General features: G+C 37.1%; 3 protein-coding genes across 3 annotated transcripts; all 3 read right to left on the bottom strand.

Annotated features, from left to right (window-relative positions):
- Positions 1 to 5,682: 5,682 nt before the first annotated feature.
- On the bottom strand, positions 5,683 to 7,004 carry LOC113468784. The gene is made up of 2 exons (XM_026825981.1): positions 6,809 to 7,004; positions 5,683 to 5,862 (listed from the first exon to the last, which is right to left on the bottom strand). Exons 1-2 carry the CDS (start codon positions 6,977 to 6,979, stop codon positions 5,683 to 5,685), a joined length of 351 nt encoding a protein of 116 aa, XP_026681782.1. The 5' UTR covers positions 6,980 to 7,004.
- A 66-nt stretch (positions 7,005 to 7,070) lies between these two features.
- Positions 7,071 to 9,250, bottom strand: LOC103512648 (structural maintenance of chromosomes protein 6). Its single transcript, XM_026825973.1, has 5 exons — positions 9,129 to 9,250; positions 8,602 to 8,806; positions 7,930 to 8,082; positions 7,445 to 7,481; positions 7,071 to 7,119 (listed from the first exon to the last, which is right to left on the bottom strand). Exons 1-5 carry the CDS (start codon positions 9,213 to 9,215, stop codon positions 7,071 to 7,073), a joined length of 531 nt encoding a protein of 176 aa, XP_026681774.1. The 5' UTR covers positions 9,216 to 9,250.
- Positions 9,251 to 10,846: 1,596 nt separating this feature from the next.
- Positions 10,847 to 14,323, bottom strand: LOC113468781 (structural maintenance of chromosomes protein 6-like). The gene is made up of 4 exons (XM_026825966.1): positions 14,306 to 14,323; positions 12,251 to 12,444; positions 11,269 to 11,398; positions 10,847 to 10,852 (listed from the first exon to the last, which is right to left on the bottom strand). Exons 1-4 carry the CDS (start codon positions 14,321 to 14,323, stop codon positions 10,847 to 10,849), a joined length of 348 nt encoding a protein of 115 aa, XP_026681767.1.
- Positions 14,324 to 18,578: the final 4,255 nt, after the last annotated feature.

Here is an 18,578-nt window from a genome sequence, read left to right as displayed (position 1 = left end):
TCGAGCCCGCAACCTAGCGATTGAAAGGCAGACGTAATTCCCTTTACTCCAGCAGTAGGCTACTACTATTATTGTGGTCAAATTCTCAAATTATATTAAAGATAAAATTCCATACCTCGGTTGAACCCACGCCCACGCCCTCCTGTTTACCAGGCGAGCACAGTTCACACACTGATCGCTCTATCTCGAGAACCACAACACCTAGAAAGCTGAAATTTGGTAGGAATATTCCTTTTATGGTCTAGTATTTTAATAAGAACACTAAATATCGTCAGTCAAAACGTATAAAAATATATTGGAAAAACAAAAGTTACTCTGTAAAAAAAGCATACAAACTAAATAAATCATGGGGACACATTTTTAAAGAAGAATGACGCGAACAACCTACTGCCCGTAGTGTGTACGCGCCTTAAACGGGGAAATGGAGCAGTTGCAAATGGGTAAAAATTATAAATAAACAGTCGATTCCTATGTAAAAAGTTGGGAAAAATCCAAATCCGAGGTCAAAACTCCGGAAAAATAACTGTAAAAGGTAAAAAATTCAGTTTCCATTTTCCGTTCTAATGAAAAAGTTTAAAAATGTGTGACGTCAGACTTTACGCAGTAGTTTTTTTTCGTCCGTTAGGTAGCGTTAGTATGCAAGCACGCTTGCGGAGGAGCAGAAAGAAATGCGCAGAATCGTATGCGCACAACCACATTAATGTGTCGACACAGTAAAAAAAAAAGTTGGATATTTTAACTGCTAGTATCATAATCTCAGTTATAAAGTTGCCTCTATTCTGTGACAGCGAAGTTTGTAAACGACTTAAACAATGTAAAAGAAGGGAAAAAGTTTACAAAGGTCGAGACAGTAAAAAAAAGTTGGATTTTTTTAATTAACTACAAGTATCATAATCTCAGTTATAAAGTTAAAGTTGGCTCTATTCTGTAAGCGACCTAAACAGGGGAAAAGGTTACATAGGGCGGGACAGTAAAAAAAAAGTTTACTTTTTTAACTGCAAAAGTGATAACCTAAGTTGTAAAATTGGCTGTATTTTGTTACAGTTTTATCTCGGGATCTAGAAGTCGTAGAAGAAAAAGAAAAATTCCTTTGGTCCTCATTTTTCCTGCTCTATGACTTTGAAACATCACCCTAGTAAGCGCAACTGATCTATTGAAAGAAAAAAGTTTACAGAGGTCGATCGACACAGTAAAAAAAGTTGGATATTTTAACTGCTAGTATCATAATCTCAGTCATAAAGTTGCCTCTATTCTGTGACAGCGAAGTTTGTGAACGACTTAAACAATGTCAAAGAAGGGAAAAAGTTTACAAAGGTCGAGACAGAAAAAAAAGATGGATTTTTTTATTTAACTACAAGTATCATAATCTCAGTTATAAAGTTGGCTCTATTCTGTAAGCGACCTAAACAGGGGAAAAGTTTACAAAGGGCGGAACAGTAAAAAAAAAAAGTTAACTTTTTTAACTGCAAAAGTGATAACCTAAGTTGTAAAATTGGCTGTATTTTGTTACAGCAGGCACATGTAGTTCATATAAATGGTCGTTTCACCAGAACTGAAAGCTCAATTTGTCCTGACAAAGCTGAATATAGACCCGGGATGGTCACCAGTTAAGTCGCCAATCAGCCACGACTTGATAGATAGAAGAGAAGGCCATTCACGCTCAGACTGTCTACAGACAAAGGTCTATCAGACCGTCCTAACGTGTGGCGGAAAAGCTTGAGACTTAACGTGTGGCGGAAAAGCTCTGTCAGACGGTCTGGGCGTAAGTGGTGGGCATTATCGTCCCGAAATCAAAGAGAAAAAGAGAAGACAACCAGCCGTTCCGAGAACGTTGTCCTGACAAAGCTGAATATAGACCCGGGATGGTCACCAGTTAAGTCGCCAATCAGCCACGACTTGATAGATAGAAGAGAAGGCCACTCACGCTCAGACTGACAGACACAGACAAAGGTCTATCAGACCGTCTTAACGTGTGGCGGAAAAGCTTGAGACTTAACGTGTGGCGGAAAAGCTCAGTCAGACTGTCTGGGCGTAAGTGGTGGGCATTATCGTCCCGAAATCAAAGAGAAAAAGAGAGAAGACAACCAGCCGTTCCGAGAACATCTTGAAAGTTCAGGGTTCCGCAAAGATGTTCACCTTTTGAAAAGGGTTCCGCGGGCCAAACTAATTAAGAAACACTGCTCTAGAGTCTAGAGTACACTGATGTGATTTATTGTCACCAAGAATTTATCCCTTGGTCCTTGCCTTAGTCTTCTCTCAAGCTACTCAAAAGACATTTCGGTTGGAACAAATTAAAGTCAGAAATGAAGTTTACTATTTATTTCATTTATCTATATTATATTTGTAATCTATTCTTGCCTCTTCTGCTTTTTTTTTCACGCGTTGGAGAATTCACCGTTTCTTGCTGCACTCGTTTTGTGTACGTTTGATAAGTCAACGCTGTCAATGGGGCTTTGAAAACGTTTTTAGGTGTACCTCTCCAACACTGTGTCTATTTCTATAACATGGCGCTTTTCGCTTTGACTAAAATTATTTACTTTAGATTAAATATTAGTTATCTTGGTTTATTTTATTTTTTGCTATTTGTAGACTCTTTTTCAGTCGTATTTTATTAACATTATAACGAAAATCCATCAAGTTTTTATACGCCATCGCCATTAATATTGCGGTGATTTAACATCTGGATGAATGTCTATGGTTATTTAATTAATCAGGTAGTGTGAATTACTTGGTAGAGAACGCCCCCTAGTGCGTGGTTCCTGAATCGTCTAGTAATTCGTATTACGTATTAAACAAAGTTAATTAAATACGACTCATCTCTTTTTCTTTACTGTAAAAAGCTACAGTATAACTGTGTGTTTCTTCTTTTTGGTTATGATCTCATTTTGCTCAAAATTATTCTTCTGGAATCATCAGATTCTTTATTATTAATTTGTCTTATCTTTTCATAGAGAAGCTACCAATTATTTACCTATACGCACTTTTCCATATCTATTGTGAGCTCCAAGCTCAAAAGTTTTTCTCTTTGAACATGGGATTTTGTTTCTGAAACAAATCCAATTTTCTCAAACTACTGTTTTGTATTTCAGAATAAATGGCTACAAATGCCCTCCTTTGTTATTTTGGTCCTTCCGGCCGGATATCCTATATTTTGGTCCTTCGGGCCAGATATCCTATATTTTGGTCCCTCAGGCCAGATATGCTATATTTTGGTCCTTCGGGCCAGATATCCTATATTTTGGTCCTTCAGGCCAGATATCCTATATTTTGTCCTTCCGGCCGGATATCCTACATTTTGGTCCTTCCGGGCGGATATTCTATATTTTGATCCTCCAGGCCGGATATACAATATTTTCATCCTTCAGGCCGGATATTCAATGTTTTGGTCCTTCAGGCCGGATACAAAATTTGATCCTTCAGACCGGATTTCCTATGTTTTGCTTCTTTAAGCCTCTAGTTATTCATAAATTATTAACCGTACCTACTGATCAAAAAGTACATACTTAAATGAAATACGCTGTAGCTCTATCCACACTGTCCAACAGTCGATCAAACATTCCTACTACAAATATAAGAAGCTCAAACATAAGTTGGTCAGCTGTAGACATGGCTCACGTGGTCGTACAAAATAATATCCAAGATCATGAGTAAGCTACTGAGGGTATTTTGTCCTAAGAAATCAGAGACGTACACACACCAGAGAGGTAACCAAAAAAAACTCTTATCTGTTAATAGTTTAGAGCAAGGTGATGGTATAGAATGGTAGGAGATATAATATCCAAGATCATGAGTAAGCTACTGAGGGTATTTTGTCCTAAGAAATCAGAGACGTACACACACCAGAGAGGTAACCAAAAAAACTCTTATCAGTCTTATCTGGTAATAGTTCAGAATCAGAGCAAGGTGATGGGATAGAATGGTAGGAGATAGCGGTATATTGGCTCACGTGGTCGTACAAAATAATATCCAAGATCATGAGTAAGCTACTGAGGGTATTTTGTCCTAAGAAATCAGAGACGTACACACGCCAGAGAGGTAACCAAAAAAACTCTTATCTGGTAATAGTTCAGAGCAAGGTGATGGGATAGAATGGTAGGAGATGGCGGTATACATTTTAAGCATTTACAAATTTACATGGTAGATTATTTTAAGAGTTGGTGTTTCGAGAAATTTTCAAGTATTTTGAGAATTGGTTTTTGGCAACGTTTTAAAATCATTTATTTCGAGTTTTATTGGTGATTTATTTGTCTGCTTTCCTTCGTGTGTGTATATTTTGTAACATAGCTCTATATTTATTTTAACAAAATGTGTTAGATTACCATGACGACTCTTTGTGTTACGAGGAATTCCTAATAGTTTCCAAGTTTTTTGTTAATAATTAATTTTTATCCCTGATTGATTTCTCTCCCACGAAGTCCTAGCTCTTCCTTTTTTCCTTTTGTGTCAGAAGAAGTTACATTTTGACTTTCGTTATTAATTTTATTCCTTCGTCTTTCTTTGGTAGATTATTTTAAGAGTTGGTGTTTCGAGAAATTTTCAAGTATTTTGAGAATTGGTTTTTGGCAACGTTTTAAAATCATTTATTTTGAGTTTTATTGGTGATTTATTTGTCTGATGAAATCGTCTACAAAACGACGACCATTTACTGTTTTTGGTGGAACTGTGTACCTAGTTTGGAGAGTAATAAAGAGCAGTCTTCTACAAAGGGTAAAGAAATTGGACTTTTGAAAGATTGAGGAATCTGAGTTGACGTAAGTAGGTTCCATCTAATTTACTTCAGATGCGACGATACGATACTTGAACTGACAAAACGACGACCATTTACTGTTTTTGGTGGAACTGTGTACCTAGTTTGGAGAGTAATAAAGAGCAGTCTTCTACAAAGGGTAAAGAGATTGGACTTGATAGATTGAGGAATCTGAGTTGACGTAAGTAGGTTCCATCTAATTTACTTCAGATGCGACAATACGATACTTGAACTCAGACATAAAGAATTGAGTATAATTAGTTAGTTAGTTATTCATTGATTTCTTGATAAATTTCATTGAGGTGTTGGGGGGTATGGTTTAATTTTACAGAAGAGGGATGAGAGTCCTCTGCCCCCGCTGATTAGATGTTGTGAAAGAAATTGCAAAAATAATAAAGCTATGGAAGAGGAGGTAATTGATAAGGAAGATGTGAAAATTAAATAGCTGACGGCAAGGGTTCCGCGAGATATTTTGAAAAATCATACACTAGATAAAATGCAGTTTCAAAACGACCATCTTAGACTAGGTATATATGTATTTCATCTTACACAGCTTTTTTTAGAGGTTTGATAGAGGGAACTGTACCTAACATCTAAGGTCTTATGGTCCCGAAATCGAAGAGAGAAGAATGACAGGATAGGAGGAAAGCCAGACGTTCCGAGAACAAACTTTATCTATTTAGGATAAAATTCGCCCCGGGGGAATCGAACCCGCAACCTAGCGATTGAAAGGCAGACGCACTAACCTTTCAGCCAACTAGGCTGGCGGGTGGAGAGCTTAGCTTCATAACATACGCGGTGAGAGGGGGGTGGGGGGTGCAATCTTGAAAGTTCAGGGTTCCGCAAAGATGTTCACCTTTTGAAAAGGGTTCCGCGGGCCAAACTAATTAAGAAACACTGGTCTAGACCACACCACCGAGGAGCATGAGATTTTTTCATGAGCCCCAGAAATGAGGTGAGTTAGACAGGAGATGGTGGGCTGTTCCATTGTCCTCAATCAGTAGAATACGTTGACAGCTGGTAAGTTCAATGATTATGTTGGACACTACCGGATCATCAATCTCCAAATTAGCAAACACATTGTTGTAGTCAGCTTCACGGATGTCGGGGAATGGCTGAAATCATGAGATAAAATAACATATTATTTTAAAGGGGGAACTGGAACAACAGAAAAGAAAATAGAATAGGAGAAAGCCAGCCGTTCCGAGACCGAACTTCTAGGTTTAGGAAAAAGCCAGCCGTTCCGAGACCGACTTCTAGGTTTAGGATAAAGTTCGCCTCAGGCGAGAATTGAACGAGCGACCTAGCGCTTAGGAAGCAGGCACATTACCTGCGCTTAGAAGGCAAAACTGGGTCTTATGAATTTGGTACAGTATTTAAAAAAATATATATATGTATAATTGTATATAGATTCAGAAAAATAGACAGAGTAGAATCAGAAAGAGGGATAGAAGAATGTTTGGAGTTTTTCACTTAGTGGACATTATGAGAAAAAACTCTTCAGCAAGCACTTTAAATCCTTCAGTGGAAAGGGTGTTTCTAATATCCAAAGGCAACACGCCTTTGGAATAGTCTGCCGGTGGATATTAGAAACATTCTTCTATCATTCTTCTATCCTTCTTCTATCTCTCTTCTGCCTATTTTTCTGGTACCTTTTTCTCCCTCTTTTGTTTTTCTCTCTCCTTTGAATGTCGGCTATTAAGCTGACAAAAACCGGTTCTCGTAGTTAACAAATAGGGATATAAAATAAAATGCTCATACCTGCTTGTGCTTTCTCACTTTCCACAGCACGTGACCAGAGCAATTCATTCTGAAGTTCAGATTTCTTCTCGAATGCCTGCTTACACTTCTCAATAAGCACCAACTTCTCTCTGTCCTTGTTTAGCTCTACTTCTAACTTACTTAATGCCTGAAAACAAAACGACAACGTATAATTCTATTTCTGTCAGCCTAGTTAGCTTGGTTGGTAGCGCGTCTGCCTTGTAAGCGCTAGATCGGGGGTTCGATTCCCGCATGCCATTAAATTATTTTTTTTGGGGGGGGGGGGAAATATACACTTACCCGTTTAACAAACTTGGCACAGGTAATCGGTAGACGAACATTGGGTGGCAGAACCCGATCAAATATTGCCTTTAACTCCTTCTCATCCTGACGAGAGTTCACTACAAACTTGCGTAGCGTGGGATAACCAAGTGCATACTCTGCTAGGGCTGCCACGTTCTGATCCCTCATCTTGATGTAGGCTCCTAGAGGACCTGAGGAGAGAAAGGGCACAGTGGAATAGGATGCCCTAAAACAGCTATATTCAATCCTTTGCCGCGTTTCACACTTGAGTGTTCCAAACTTCCACGCTTGCCAGGCTCCTAGAGGACCTGAGGAGAGAAAGGGCACAGTGGAATAGGATGCCCTAAAACAGCTATATTCAATCCTTTGCCGCGTTTCACATGGAGAGAAAGGGCACAGTGGAATAGGATGCCCTAAAACAGCTATATTCAATCCTTTGCCGCGTTTCACACTTGAGTGTTCCAAACTTCCACGCTTGCCAGCAACCTCCGTGGCCGAGTGGGTATCACACTAGACTTGCACGCAGGAGGTCCGGGTTCGATTCCCGGCGGGGCCGAGGTTTTTTTCGGCTCTGTGCTTGGAGTTCGGGGTACACTCAGCCTCGTGAGGACAACTGAGTGGAGTTCGGGGTACACGTTGATCTCACATTTCTTCACGGGATATTGCTTGCCTGAGGGAGGGACATTGAATGGATAAAATAATAACAGCTGTTAATATCGATAGACACTTTTGCAGCCTGGCATACCGCGCGGCAAATGCGTCCCAAGTGGAAACCTAGCTAGACTGCGTTTGCCGCGCGGCATGACAGGCCTCCTAGGACTAAAACGTGCCGCACGGCCTCAGGATTTCAATCCGCCTGAATTCGGTCCAGATCAAAGAAATGTCGCCCAATATTGCAAATAAAAACGTGCGGCTCAACCCGTGATGCTTTTCGTATTTGATTTAATAGTATTCTAGTTTGTTTTCTTGATTAAGTGACAGTGCTATTTTGAGTATGCGGAGTACGAATGCCGCGATTACAATTAATTCTAGTAATGTGCTTGCTTTTCATCCAGAAGGTCCCGAAGGATGCAAACCATAAAAAAAGTAAATAAAAGCCAACAAAACTGCTGTCTTACCGTCTTCAGCTCTTATTTTGAACGTGCTGGTCTTGCTTAGAGTTCTAATGACTGTTAACTCATTTCCATATAGTTCCGGTTTGAAAGCTTTGAATCCAGAGTTGGTCATTGTGATCTGAATGATTGCTTGGTGTCGACCTTCCTTGATGAAACCTGAGAAATGAAGAATAAATCGTGTAATTTGGTAGAAGAGATCCTTCAGCAAATACCCTAGCACTTAAAACCAGAAGAAAAAAAAATTGAGGTCCCATTCAATGAACCAAGTCTCACTCTGAATTTTTAGATACCTAACAATTTCCATCTACCTGCTAAGGTCTTATTGGCCCGAAAGCAAAGAGGAATGAGGACAGGATAGGAGAAATTTAGACTATTCTGAGAACAAACCTTATCTGATGAAGTCTGCCCCAGGCAGGAATCAATCCTGTCACCTAGCACTTACAAGGCAAGCATATTTATTTTGTTGATATGTAGCTAGTTTGGAGGGTTGTATGAATTGATAAGTTCTGAAGTCAATATTTCTCGAATTTTTTATAAAATCCGCCCTGGGCGGGAATCGAACCCGCGGCCTAGCGCTTACAAGGCAGACGCACTACCAACTAAGCTAACTAGGCTGGCAATTTTTACATATGAGTGTATAAATTGTAAGTATTTTTTTAAGATAAGTTTACTTACTTGCCACAGAGGTGCCTCGACTGGTGGCCCTTGTATCTCCTCCGAGTCCAATAATAAGAGCCGTCTGAATTGCACTCTTCCCACTTCCATTCCGTCCACTGATGAAGTTGATTCTAGGGTTGAACACCATTTCAAAATGGTCGTGGCACATGAAGTTCTTAACATTGATTGATTTGACTACTCCAGCAGTTCCAGAGGGTTGACTCTGAAATCAAAAAGATTTTTTTTTTTTTCCCCTTGAAAAATTCTTTAATAACACTCTGCCTGAGGAGTGGGATTTCCACCTCCTATAGGTAAACCTAAATCCTTTTTCTTTTCCAGTTCCAGAAAAGGATTTCCTAAATCCTTTTAATAAACACATCTTTTTTGTATTTTAAGTAAATTATGTATTTAATTACATACCAGTGTGGCAGAAAAAGATAATTTATGAACCCATGTAAGTGATATGATTGAAAACTATACAGTGGTAGGTAATCAGTTATGCAAATTGTTCTGACTATCCTCCACTCTCCAGCACAAGCACTTACCAGAGCTCTTTGACTACTCGCCGTACAGAATTTCTTGGGGGTACTTGAGCAGAGGGGGACATCAAACCCACTCCTTTTAAAACTCATTGTGTGCTTGTACTTAGAATCAGGAGTTAACTGGAATCAAAGGGTATAGCGATATTACTAAAAGATGGGAATTTTATGAGATAACAAAGAAACAGGTCTTGAGAGAAAAAATAATAATAATAATAAAAAATGATGCATTCTGGTCAACAGTCAAAACTCTACCTAAAATTTTCAGATCTGGTACATTGCTTTGACTACTCGCCGTACAGAATTTCTTGGGGGTACTCGAGCAGAGTGGGACATCAAACCCACTCCTTTTAAAACTCATTGTGTGCTCGTACTTAGAATCAGGAGTTAACTGGAATCAAAGGGTATAGCAAGATTACTAAAAGATGGGAATTTGATGAGATAACGAAGTAACAGGTCTTGAGAGAAAAAAATAATAATAAAAAAAATGATGCATTTTGGTCAACAGCCAAAACTCTACCAAAAATTTTCAGATCTGGTACACTTCTTTTGAAGATGCAAGTCACCTCTGAGAGCTTGGAATCTGAACTGAAGTGTAGATTCCACATATTCTCAAAAATAACATTTGACTGTAACATGAGATGGTAGAGGTTAAGGGGTTGGACAACAACCCACATGATACATTGACCCACAGACACATCAACCCACAGACCATGTTGAATGATTTTGTTTATGTATGTATCATCGTCCAGGTGCTAGATACAAGGGGGCCTTGGTCATACAACATTGTCCCCGACTGACATCCATTCAGATGATACGTAACTTATGCACAATGGTATTCAACAACCCTAATTGGTAATTATGCAGAAGTCACATCCGTGGAAGAAAAAAGCTCCTTTTTGTATTTAACCTAACCCTATAATAACACTGGTCACTGCTCATTTGTGCCAGTTCTTTTGGTAGCAATATTCCAGTGATGAGAATTTTACCCTCCAATCGGCGACAAGCTACCCGCCTACTCACATTAACCTTACCCAGCCTGAATCATTCGCTATTTAACTGTGTACCTAGATTGCTTCCTCTAACAGAGCTACTTTTGGTTTCTATATCTCGCTTCCATCCACTTTTGTAACACAAATCCGGATTGAAAAGTTTTCATAATTTCGGATGCAATTAAATTACTAGAAAGAGAATTAAGTTCTAAAACACGTTTGATGACTTTGTGCCAAGTTGTGAGATTTCCGACAAACCCTTGATAATGGTTTTGGGGTTTTATTTTTTGATAAAGAAGTGTTTTCGATTGATCACAGCTTTGTGAGCAAAATACTAGCTTTAGCTGTTGATTTTGTTTGTTGTATCCTTTTTGTAATGTTTTGTTATACTCTTTAAATTTTTCTCTTGTGTGTACCTAATTATTAGATATTTCCTTGTCTCTTTCAAAATCTCTAGTTTTGAATACCGTAAATATACCGAATTTAACATATGAGATACAGTGTGGACTAGGTTGTGTTACTCGTAGATGTTAGTGAATAGATTTGACGATATAGGTGACATCCTGTATTTTATTTGTTAAAATCACGGCGTTGGGTCTAGACGAGCTGAATTCCAGTGGAAGTTGCAATATGGTATTTGACGGACTGAGTGCATACTTGGTGAAAGCAATTTTAATACTATAATCATTCAATGAATAGCTCATCCCTAAAGGGGATTTAGCTAAGACTGGATTATTCCTAAAACAGTTGAACCCTCAAAAATACATTAATTATATTACATACAGGACGTCACTAGGAATCAAGTGGTGTTACTTTCATATTGTTATAGTTACTTATTAGGTACAAAAGATGCACGAGGTTTGGCTAATGGTACCCTTTGGCCTATCCATTATCCAAATGCTTTAAAAGGAAAAGATATTAATGTAAAAAAAAATATCCACTAAAGTGTGATATGATTAAGGCCTCAGGCCTACATGAGGCCTTAATCATATGCCCGGGGCCACATTTTAGACTTTAAATTAACCCAGTTGGATTAAATTTAATCGCCAAGTGTGATCCTCAGACATTAATATCCTAAAACTATCGAAAAAAAAAAAAAAAAAAAAAAAAAAGATTGGGGTGCACTCAGTCTCGTTAATACAATTTCTACTTACCATGAACACATCAAACTCATCCATGGAGAAGAAAGGTACAGCCATTCCATTCCATAGTGCTATAATGAACGCTACTGTGGTATAGGACTTCTCACCTCCACTCAGTGAAGAGGTCTCCTTACGTTGGGAACTGTGAATGAAGGGAAAACAATAAGTTTAGTAAGAACCTGCCTTGGTCAGGGCCGTATTTTGGGGGGAGGCAGGGGGCCCAGGCCCCCCCTCCTCGAGCTCCATTTTCTCCTTTACTGTATGTTAAGGCTTCGAAAAATTGGGGTCGAAGGGTCCCGGCCACCCCCCTCCCTTACCTTCGAGCTTCATTTTTCTCCTGTATGTACTGTAGGCCAGACTTCGAAAATTTGGAGCATCCAATTCAATTCAATTTTTATTGTATTGTTAATACACATTAAAACTGAGACCGTTTTTCCAGATGATTTGGGAACCAATTTTAGTTTAATTTTATGTGTTACCTGTTGGCCAAGACTCAAAAGTCTCATCGTGCCAATAGTCTAACCAAAATATAGCTTCATGATGGCAAATTTCAATGTTTGTCAACAATATCAACTGTTTTGTCAATAATAAGGCCTGTTATCAAGATTAACAGGTGGTATCAATAACAACAGCTCTGATATCAATAATAACACCTGTTATCAACAATAGCATCTGTGTTATCTTATCAATGTAATGTAGTTGAATATAATGTAGTAGTTGAATGTAGCCTCGGTAATATAATAAATAATAACTAGACTCACCTATTGTTATTTTGAGAGCCGTGACCGGGTTCTATGAACTCCTGTATGTACTGTAGGCCAGACTTCGAAAATTTGGAGCATCCAATTCAATTCAATTTTTATTGTATTGTTAATACACATTATATACACATTACAGCATCCACCCTCGGTAATATAATAAATGTAATGTAGTTGAATATAATGTAGTAGTTGAATGTAGCCTCGGTAATATAATAAATAATAACTAGACTCACCTATTGTTATTTTGGGAGGCGTGAGCGGGTTCTATGAGAATATCAAGCCTCTTAGACTCGATATCTACATAGAACTCGCCGCTGAAGCCTCTTACACTTAGTGTAGAAGTGAAGGAGGTGCGGGTAGCCTCGATGGTTTGCTCCAGAAGAAGCTTGTAAGCTCGCTCACGACGTTTGAGACACTTGTGGATGGTCTGGGGAACAAGAAATGGATTTGTGTAAGGTGAGATAAAGTGTAACTGTATTACAACATAGCGCGAACGACATTCTCATGTTGTTAAAGCACTTGAGAAGAGAGAAAAAGAAATAATTTGTAACGAGCATTCGTGATTTTTTTTTTTTTTTTAAGAGGTTTGACAGAGGGAACTGTAACTGCTATGATCTTATCGTCCCGAAAGTGAAGAGAGAAGGAAGACAGGATAAGAGAAAGCCAGCCGTTCCGAGAACGAACATTATCCCATCAGCATAAAATCCGCCCCGGGCGGGAATCGAACCCGCGGCCTAGCGCTTACAAGGCATTAACAAACCTAATCCATCAGAACTCAGTGTTTTGCTCATAGAATTGAGATTCTGACCCGAAGTCATTGTGGACAGAATGTCCTCTAGAGTACACTGATGTGATTGTCACCAAGAATTTATCCCTTGGTCCTTGCCTTAGTCTTCTCTCAAGCTACTCAAAAGACATTTCGGTTGGAACAAATTAAAGTCAGAAATGAAGTTTACTATTTATTTTATTTATCTATATTATATTTGTAATCTATTCTTGCCCCTTCTGCTTTTTTTTCACGCGTTGGAGAATTCACCGTTTCTTGCTGCACTCGTTTTGTGTACGTTTGATAAGTCAACGCTGTCAATGGGGCTTTGAAAACGTTTTAGGTGTACCTCTCCAACACTGTGTCTATTTCTATAACATGGCGCTTTTCGCTTTGACTAAAATTATTTAGATTAAATATTAGTTATCTTGGTTTATTTTATTTTTTGCTATTTGTAGACTCTTTTCCAGTCGTAATTTATTAACTTTATAACGAAATATAACGAAAATCCATAAAGTTTTTATACGCCATCGCCATTAATATTGCGGTGATTTAACATCTGGATGAATGTCTATGGTTATTTAATTAATCAGGTAGTGTGGATTCCTTGGTAGAAAACGCCCCCTTGTGCGTGGTTCCTGAATGTTCTAGTAATTCGTATTACGTATTAAACAAAGTTAATTTAATACGACTCATCTCTTTTTCTTTACTGTAAAAAGCTACAGTATAACTGTGTGTTTCTTCTTTTTGGTTATGATCTCATTTTGCTCAAAATTATTCTTCTGGAATCCTCAGATTCTTTATAATTAATTTGTCTTATCTTTTCATAGAGAAGCTACCAATTATTTACCTATACGCACTTTTCCATATCGATTGTGAGCTCCAAGCTCAAAAGTTTTTGTCTTTGAACATGGGATTTTGTTTCTGAAACAAAGCCAATTTTCTCAAACTACTGTTTTGTATTTCAGAATAAATGGCTACAAATGCCCTCGTTTGTTATTTGAAAATTTTGCACACAATTTTTTGCATACACTGAGAAAATACTCGTACTTGGTTATCTTATAATATTGTAAAGTCCTAACTTACCATTTATTAATCTTCTATTTATTTTGTGTGTTTGTTAAATTCTATGGATCTAGGTGCGTTTTGAATGAATATACTTATTTATTTTATTTCTAGCTTAGAAAATTAAAATGCATACTTTACCATTGTAATCTAATTTTAAACAATAGTAAACCATTAAAGTTCAATTCATGTTTTTTCCTTCCCTCGCTGATTTTCCTGAAATAAGCTTCCTAAAATATTCAATATTTCTACTCAGGTTTCAAAGAATTTTTCGTAGAATTTTACTTTTAAAGAATAGAAATTCTCCGTTATTTTTGTAGTCCAAGGAACTGGGAGTCATATGTTCAATAGATCAATTATAATATAGGATTTTTACTTCCTAACTTCCTATTTTACCAACTAGTTCTGTTTACTTTTGTTACAAGGTGATGCCGGTTACGATAGACATTATTTTTACCTTCGTAGTTTTTGCCATGGCCCATAACAACAATATAATTACATAATATTTGAATAGCAGCGTTCAATTATTTATTTCATAATAAATTTCCTTTTTTCGCTATAAAATATATGGATTGATTGCCACAATAATCAACCTTGGTTTTCTGGTGGACTTTATATTCCTAATTCACTCGTAATTTTTCATTTAAAATATTTATAATTAAATGTTAACTACTTTGAAATGTTCAATAATTTCATTACCGATTTTTTATTATTAGATTTTTACTAGAACTTAGGTATACTTGACAAGTTTCTTTTTTGTTTCATAGTTCAGAACTTTATTTGAAATTGCCGGGTGCTTAGGTTACTAACTAAAATACTCTTTATTCAATATTAGAAATAGAAATAATAACATCCCTGTTTTTTCCCCTTACTTTTTTTCTGTAAGATTTAAACCTGGGCCCTATTCCACGAACGATTCTGCTTTTAGCGATATTTTCCGCTCGTGGAGCAGAAATTAATAATAAAGGAAGGACGGACTAAAAAGTGGGGAGTGTAGAGTCGTTTGTGGAATAGGTAACCATATCTTATACGATCGAGTTGGTTAATTGGCCGCACAATTCGCAATGGTCAGCCCAGTGATGCATACAGGGTGTCCAGTGAAAGTCTTTCATCTCTCGCCTCGGAGACAGAGGCTCATCAGTTGAGCAATCCTGTACCTCCTCCTAGGAAGGTGAGTGATACAACTGATGCATCCTGTATATTTTTCTTTCTTTTTCAGCATTGAAAAAAATGGTCCTTCGGCCAGATATCCTATATTTTGGTCCTTCCGGCCGGATATCCTATATTTTGTTCCTTCCGGCCGGATATCCTATATTTTGGTCCTTCGGGCCAGATATCCTATATTTTGGTCCCTCAGGCCAGATATCCTATATTTCGCACAATTTGCACTACCTATTTGGTTTTCTGTCTTCCTTGGCTTTTACTTTCCTTATCCTATAATAAGAAAAGTAATGTATTTTTTCACTGTCCTATCTGTTCTTACCGAAAAAATTTTGTGCTTCCTCTGATTAAGACAAATTTTATAATCCCTCTCTCACCTATCCTAACTTTTTTGTTGAATTTTTGAAAATTCACTCCAAGACTAACGTTCACTAAAATACCAAAGATTTTTATGTTCATGTTTTCATTTATTTCATAGTATAGTTTTTTCCTTCGTGTGTGTATATTTTGTAACATAGTTCTATATTTATTTTAACAAAATGTGTTAGATTACCATGACGACTCTTTGTGTTACAAGGAATTTCTAATAGTTTCCAAGTTTTTCGTTACTAATTAATTTTTATCCCTGATTGATTTCTCTCCCACGAAGTCCTAGCTCTTCCTTTTTTCCTTTTGTGTTAGAAGAAGTTACGTTTTGACTTTCGTTATTAATTTTCTTCCTTCGTCTTTACTAATCCCTTCTTTCTCTTTTTCTTCATGTTAACACAAAGTCGTTCTATTCCTAATGAGAATACTAATTTATATTACCTTAGAAATTATCTTGCGTTCTATTATTCTGTATATTTAATTTAACTATATTAATTTAATAATTATGTATTTGAATAACCATATTTATTGCTTGTTCTTTCTGAATGTTGTTCATTTTATTGCTTGTGGACGTTTAAGAACTTTATGTTCATTTTCTCAAAGAAATAGCAAAAAATCGTTAGTCGAGGGTACCGTTAGTGCTATGACCGCGGTACATTATTGAAATCTTCAATGTCTGTCAATAGATAATTCTTTCTCCGCATAGTATGAACCTTGCCACTAAAATGCACAGCCTCTAAACTAAAAGGTAGAACGACATTTTTTGCTACTTGTTGGTCGTTTCAAAGGTAACCAAAACTGATTGCTTTATCTACTTACTTTATTTAAATATATGTATGTTTGAAGAAAATTATTTACTCATTATATTTTACCTACGTATGTTTTTGATTAAATTAATTTGTTATTATACTGTTTTAATTCTGTATAAACATTGTTTATCTATTGCCACAAGGCATCCTAACTGTACGATACCTTCTATATTTAATATACTTTAATTATTCATTTAAATATTTATATCTTTGTGATTAATGATTATTTTTTTAGTGTTAAGTTTTGATTGAATATGTTTTACTTGGCAGCCAGTTCTTATTTTAGGTTTCTAGTAGGTTACACTCTTAATGGTTGATAGATGTCCACAAGATCTAAGGTGTCAATTTTTTGCGGTTTTCTGTTTCTTGTTCCTGAAATCAACTTTGAATGTTATACCTCAAATTTGGATTCGGCATAATTTTGGCGTCAAGATATCGCCATGGCGACTAGAATTTCCATACAAGGTTTTTTCAAGGTTTTTTTCTCCTCTTATAACATTAGCTCAAAGTGCAAAATGCATAGTGCAAAGTTATTTCTGAGCGTTTGCTAATGTGAAGGTCACGGGTTCGACTCCCGGAGGTAAGTGTTCTCCACCATTTTACTGTGGACACTAAAACGATGTAGGATAAACACCATGAGATACAGTGTGGACTAGGTTGTGTTACTCGTAGATGTTAGTGAATAGATTTGACGATATAGGTGACATCCTGTATTTTATTTGTTGAAATCACGGCGTTGGGTCTAGACGAGCTGAATTCCAGTGGAATTTGCAATATGGTTTTTGACGGACTGAGTGCATACTAGTTGAAAGCAATTTTAATACTATAATCATTCAATGTAGCTCATCCCTAAAGGGGATTTAGCTAAGACTGGATTATTCCTAAAACAGTTGAACCCTCAAAAATACATTAATTATATTACATACAGGATGTCACTAGAAATCAAGTGGTGTTACTTTCATACTCGTAGAATTTTACTTTTAGAGAATAGAAATTCTCCGTTATTTTTGTAGTCCAAGGAACTGGGAGTCATATGTTCAATAGATCAATTAAAATATAGGATTTTTACTTCCTATTTTACCAACTAGTTCTGTTTACTTTTGTTACAAGGTGATGCCGGTTACGATAGACATTATTTTTACCTTCGTAGTTTTTGCCATGGCCCATAACAACAATATAATGACATAATATTTGAATAGCAGCGTTTAATTATTTATTTCATAATAAATTTTCTTTTTTCGCTATAAAATATATGGATTAAATGCCACAATAATCAACCTTGGTTTTCTGGTGGACTTTATATTCCTAATTCACTTGTAATTTTTCATTTAAAAAAATTATAATTAACCTTTCAAACGTTTAAAGAGCAAACTTTTTTTTTTTTTTTTTTACAGGGTAAAGTTCAGCATTATGACCTTAACTTTTTTGCTTTTTTTTCTCCCTAACGGCAATTTTCTGTCTAATAGACCGTAGGTAGTTAGACATAATGAAATACTATCCAATTCCTCAGTCCTCTTGTTATCTACTCCAATTTAGGAACATGACTAAACTAAAGGAGTATATTTTTTTTGAAGAGGTTTGACAGAGGGAACTGTAACTGCTATGGTCTTATCGTCCCGAAATCGAAGAGAGAAGGAAGATAGGTGGAAGAAAGCAGAGGGAACTGTAACTGCTAGTTATCGTCCCGAAATCGAAGAGAGAAGGAAGACAGGATAGGAGAAAGCCTACGATGGGAACTGTAACTGCTATGGTCTTATCGTCCCGAAATCGAAGAGAGAAGGAAGACAGGATAGGAGAAAGCCAGCCTCCGTAACTGTACTTTTTTAAGCGAATGCAAATATCAAGTTTTTTTTTAAAGAGGTTTGACAGAGGGAACTGTGACTGCTAGAGAAATCGAAGAGAGAAGGAAGACAGGATAGGAGAAAGCCAGCCGTTCCGAGAACGAACATTATCCCATCAGGATAAAACCCGCCCCGGGCGGGAATCGAACCCGCGGCCTAGCGCTTACAAGGCAGACGCACTACCAACTAAGCTAACTAGGCTGGCTAAACTAAAGGAATATACTAAAGTCAAACAGGGGAAATGCAAGGAAAAGTTTAAGGACAATATTTTCCATGCTCGTAATGAATAGACAATTGGCATCAAATGAAACGGATACAAATTAACCCCTCGTGGCAGGACAGTTATATCCTAAACTAATAACGTTCGTTTTCGGAACGGCTGGCTTTCTCCTGTCTTAATATACTTTTTCTCTCTTCGATTTCGGAACGATAAGACAGCAGTTAGGTACAGTTCACTCTATCGAATCTCTTAAAAATAAAACTCAGTTCGTACAAAGAAGAATTAGGTACAAAGCTACAAAGGGCAATGCCGAGCACACTTTTGTGAGGAATT

The sequence above is a fragment of the Diaphorina citri genome, unplaced genomic scaffold (genome assembly GCF_000475195.1).
Source record: "Diaphorina citri unplaced genomic scaffold, Diaci psyllid genome assembly version 1.1 scaffold37, whole genome shotgun sequence".
Lineage (NCBI taxonomy): Eukaryota > Metazoa > Arthropoda > Insecta > Hemiptera > Psyllidae > Diaphorina > Diaphorina citri.
Note: the sequence above shows the minus strand (reverse complement) of the source record. Positions and strands in the feature narration are given on the sequence as shown.

What these genes read in the sequence shown, in the direction of transcription:
- LOC113468781 (XM_026825966.1), bottom strand. An exon ending in GCCTCCCAAAATAACAATAG is followed by an intron (nt 11,399 to 12,250) that starts GTGAGTCTAGTT and finishes CTTCATTCACAG; the next exon opens with TTCCCAACGTAAGGAGACCT.
- LOC103512648 (XM_026825973.1), bottom strand. Translation starts at nt 9,215, where the DNA reads ATGAGTTTTAAAAGGAGTGGGTTTGATGTCCCCCTCTGCTCAAGTACC. An exon ending in TCGAGGCACCTCTGTGGCAA is followed by an intron (nt 8,083 to 8,601) that starts GTAAGTAAACTT and finishes TTCATTTCTCAG; the next exon opens with GTTTCATCAAGGAAGGTCGA. An exon ending in AAGAAATGTGAGATCAACGT is followed by an intron (nt 7,120 to 7,444) that starts GTACCCCGAACT and finishes TTCTCTCCTCAG; the next exon opens with GTCCTCTAGGAGCCTGGCAA.
- LOC113468784 (XM_026825981.1), bottom strand. Translation starts at nt 6,979, where the DNA reads ATGAGGGATCAGAACGTGGCAGCCCTAGCAGAGTATGCACTTGGTTAT. An exon ending in GTGCCAAGTTTGTTAAACGG is followed by an intron (nt 5,863 to 6,808) that starts GTAAGTGTATAT and finishes TCATGATTTCAG; the next exon opens with CCATTCCCCGACATCCGTGA.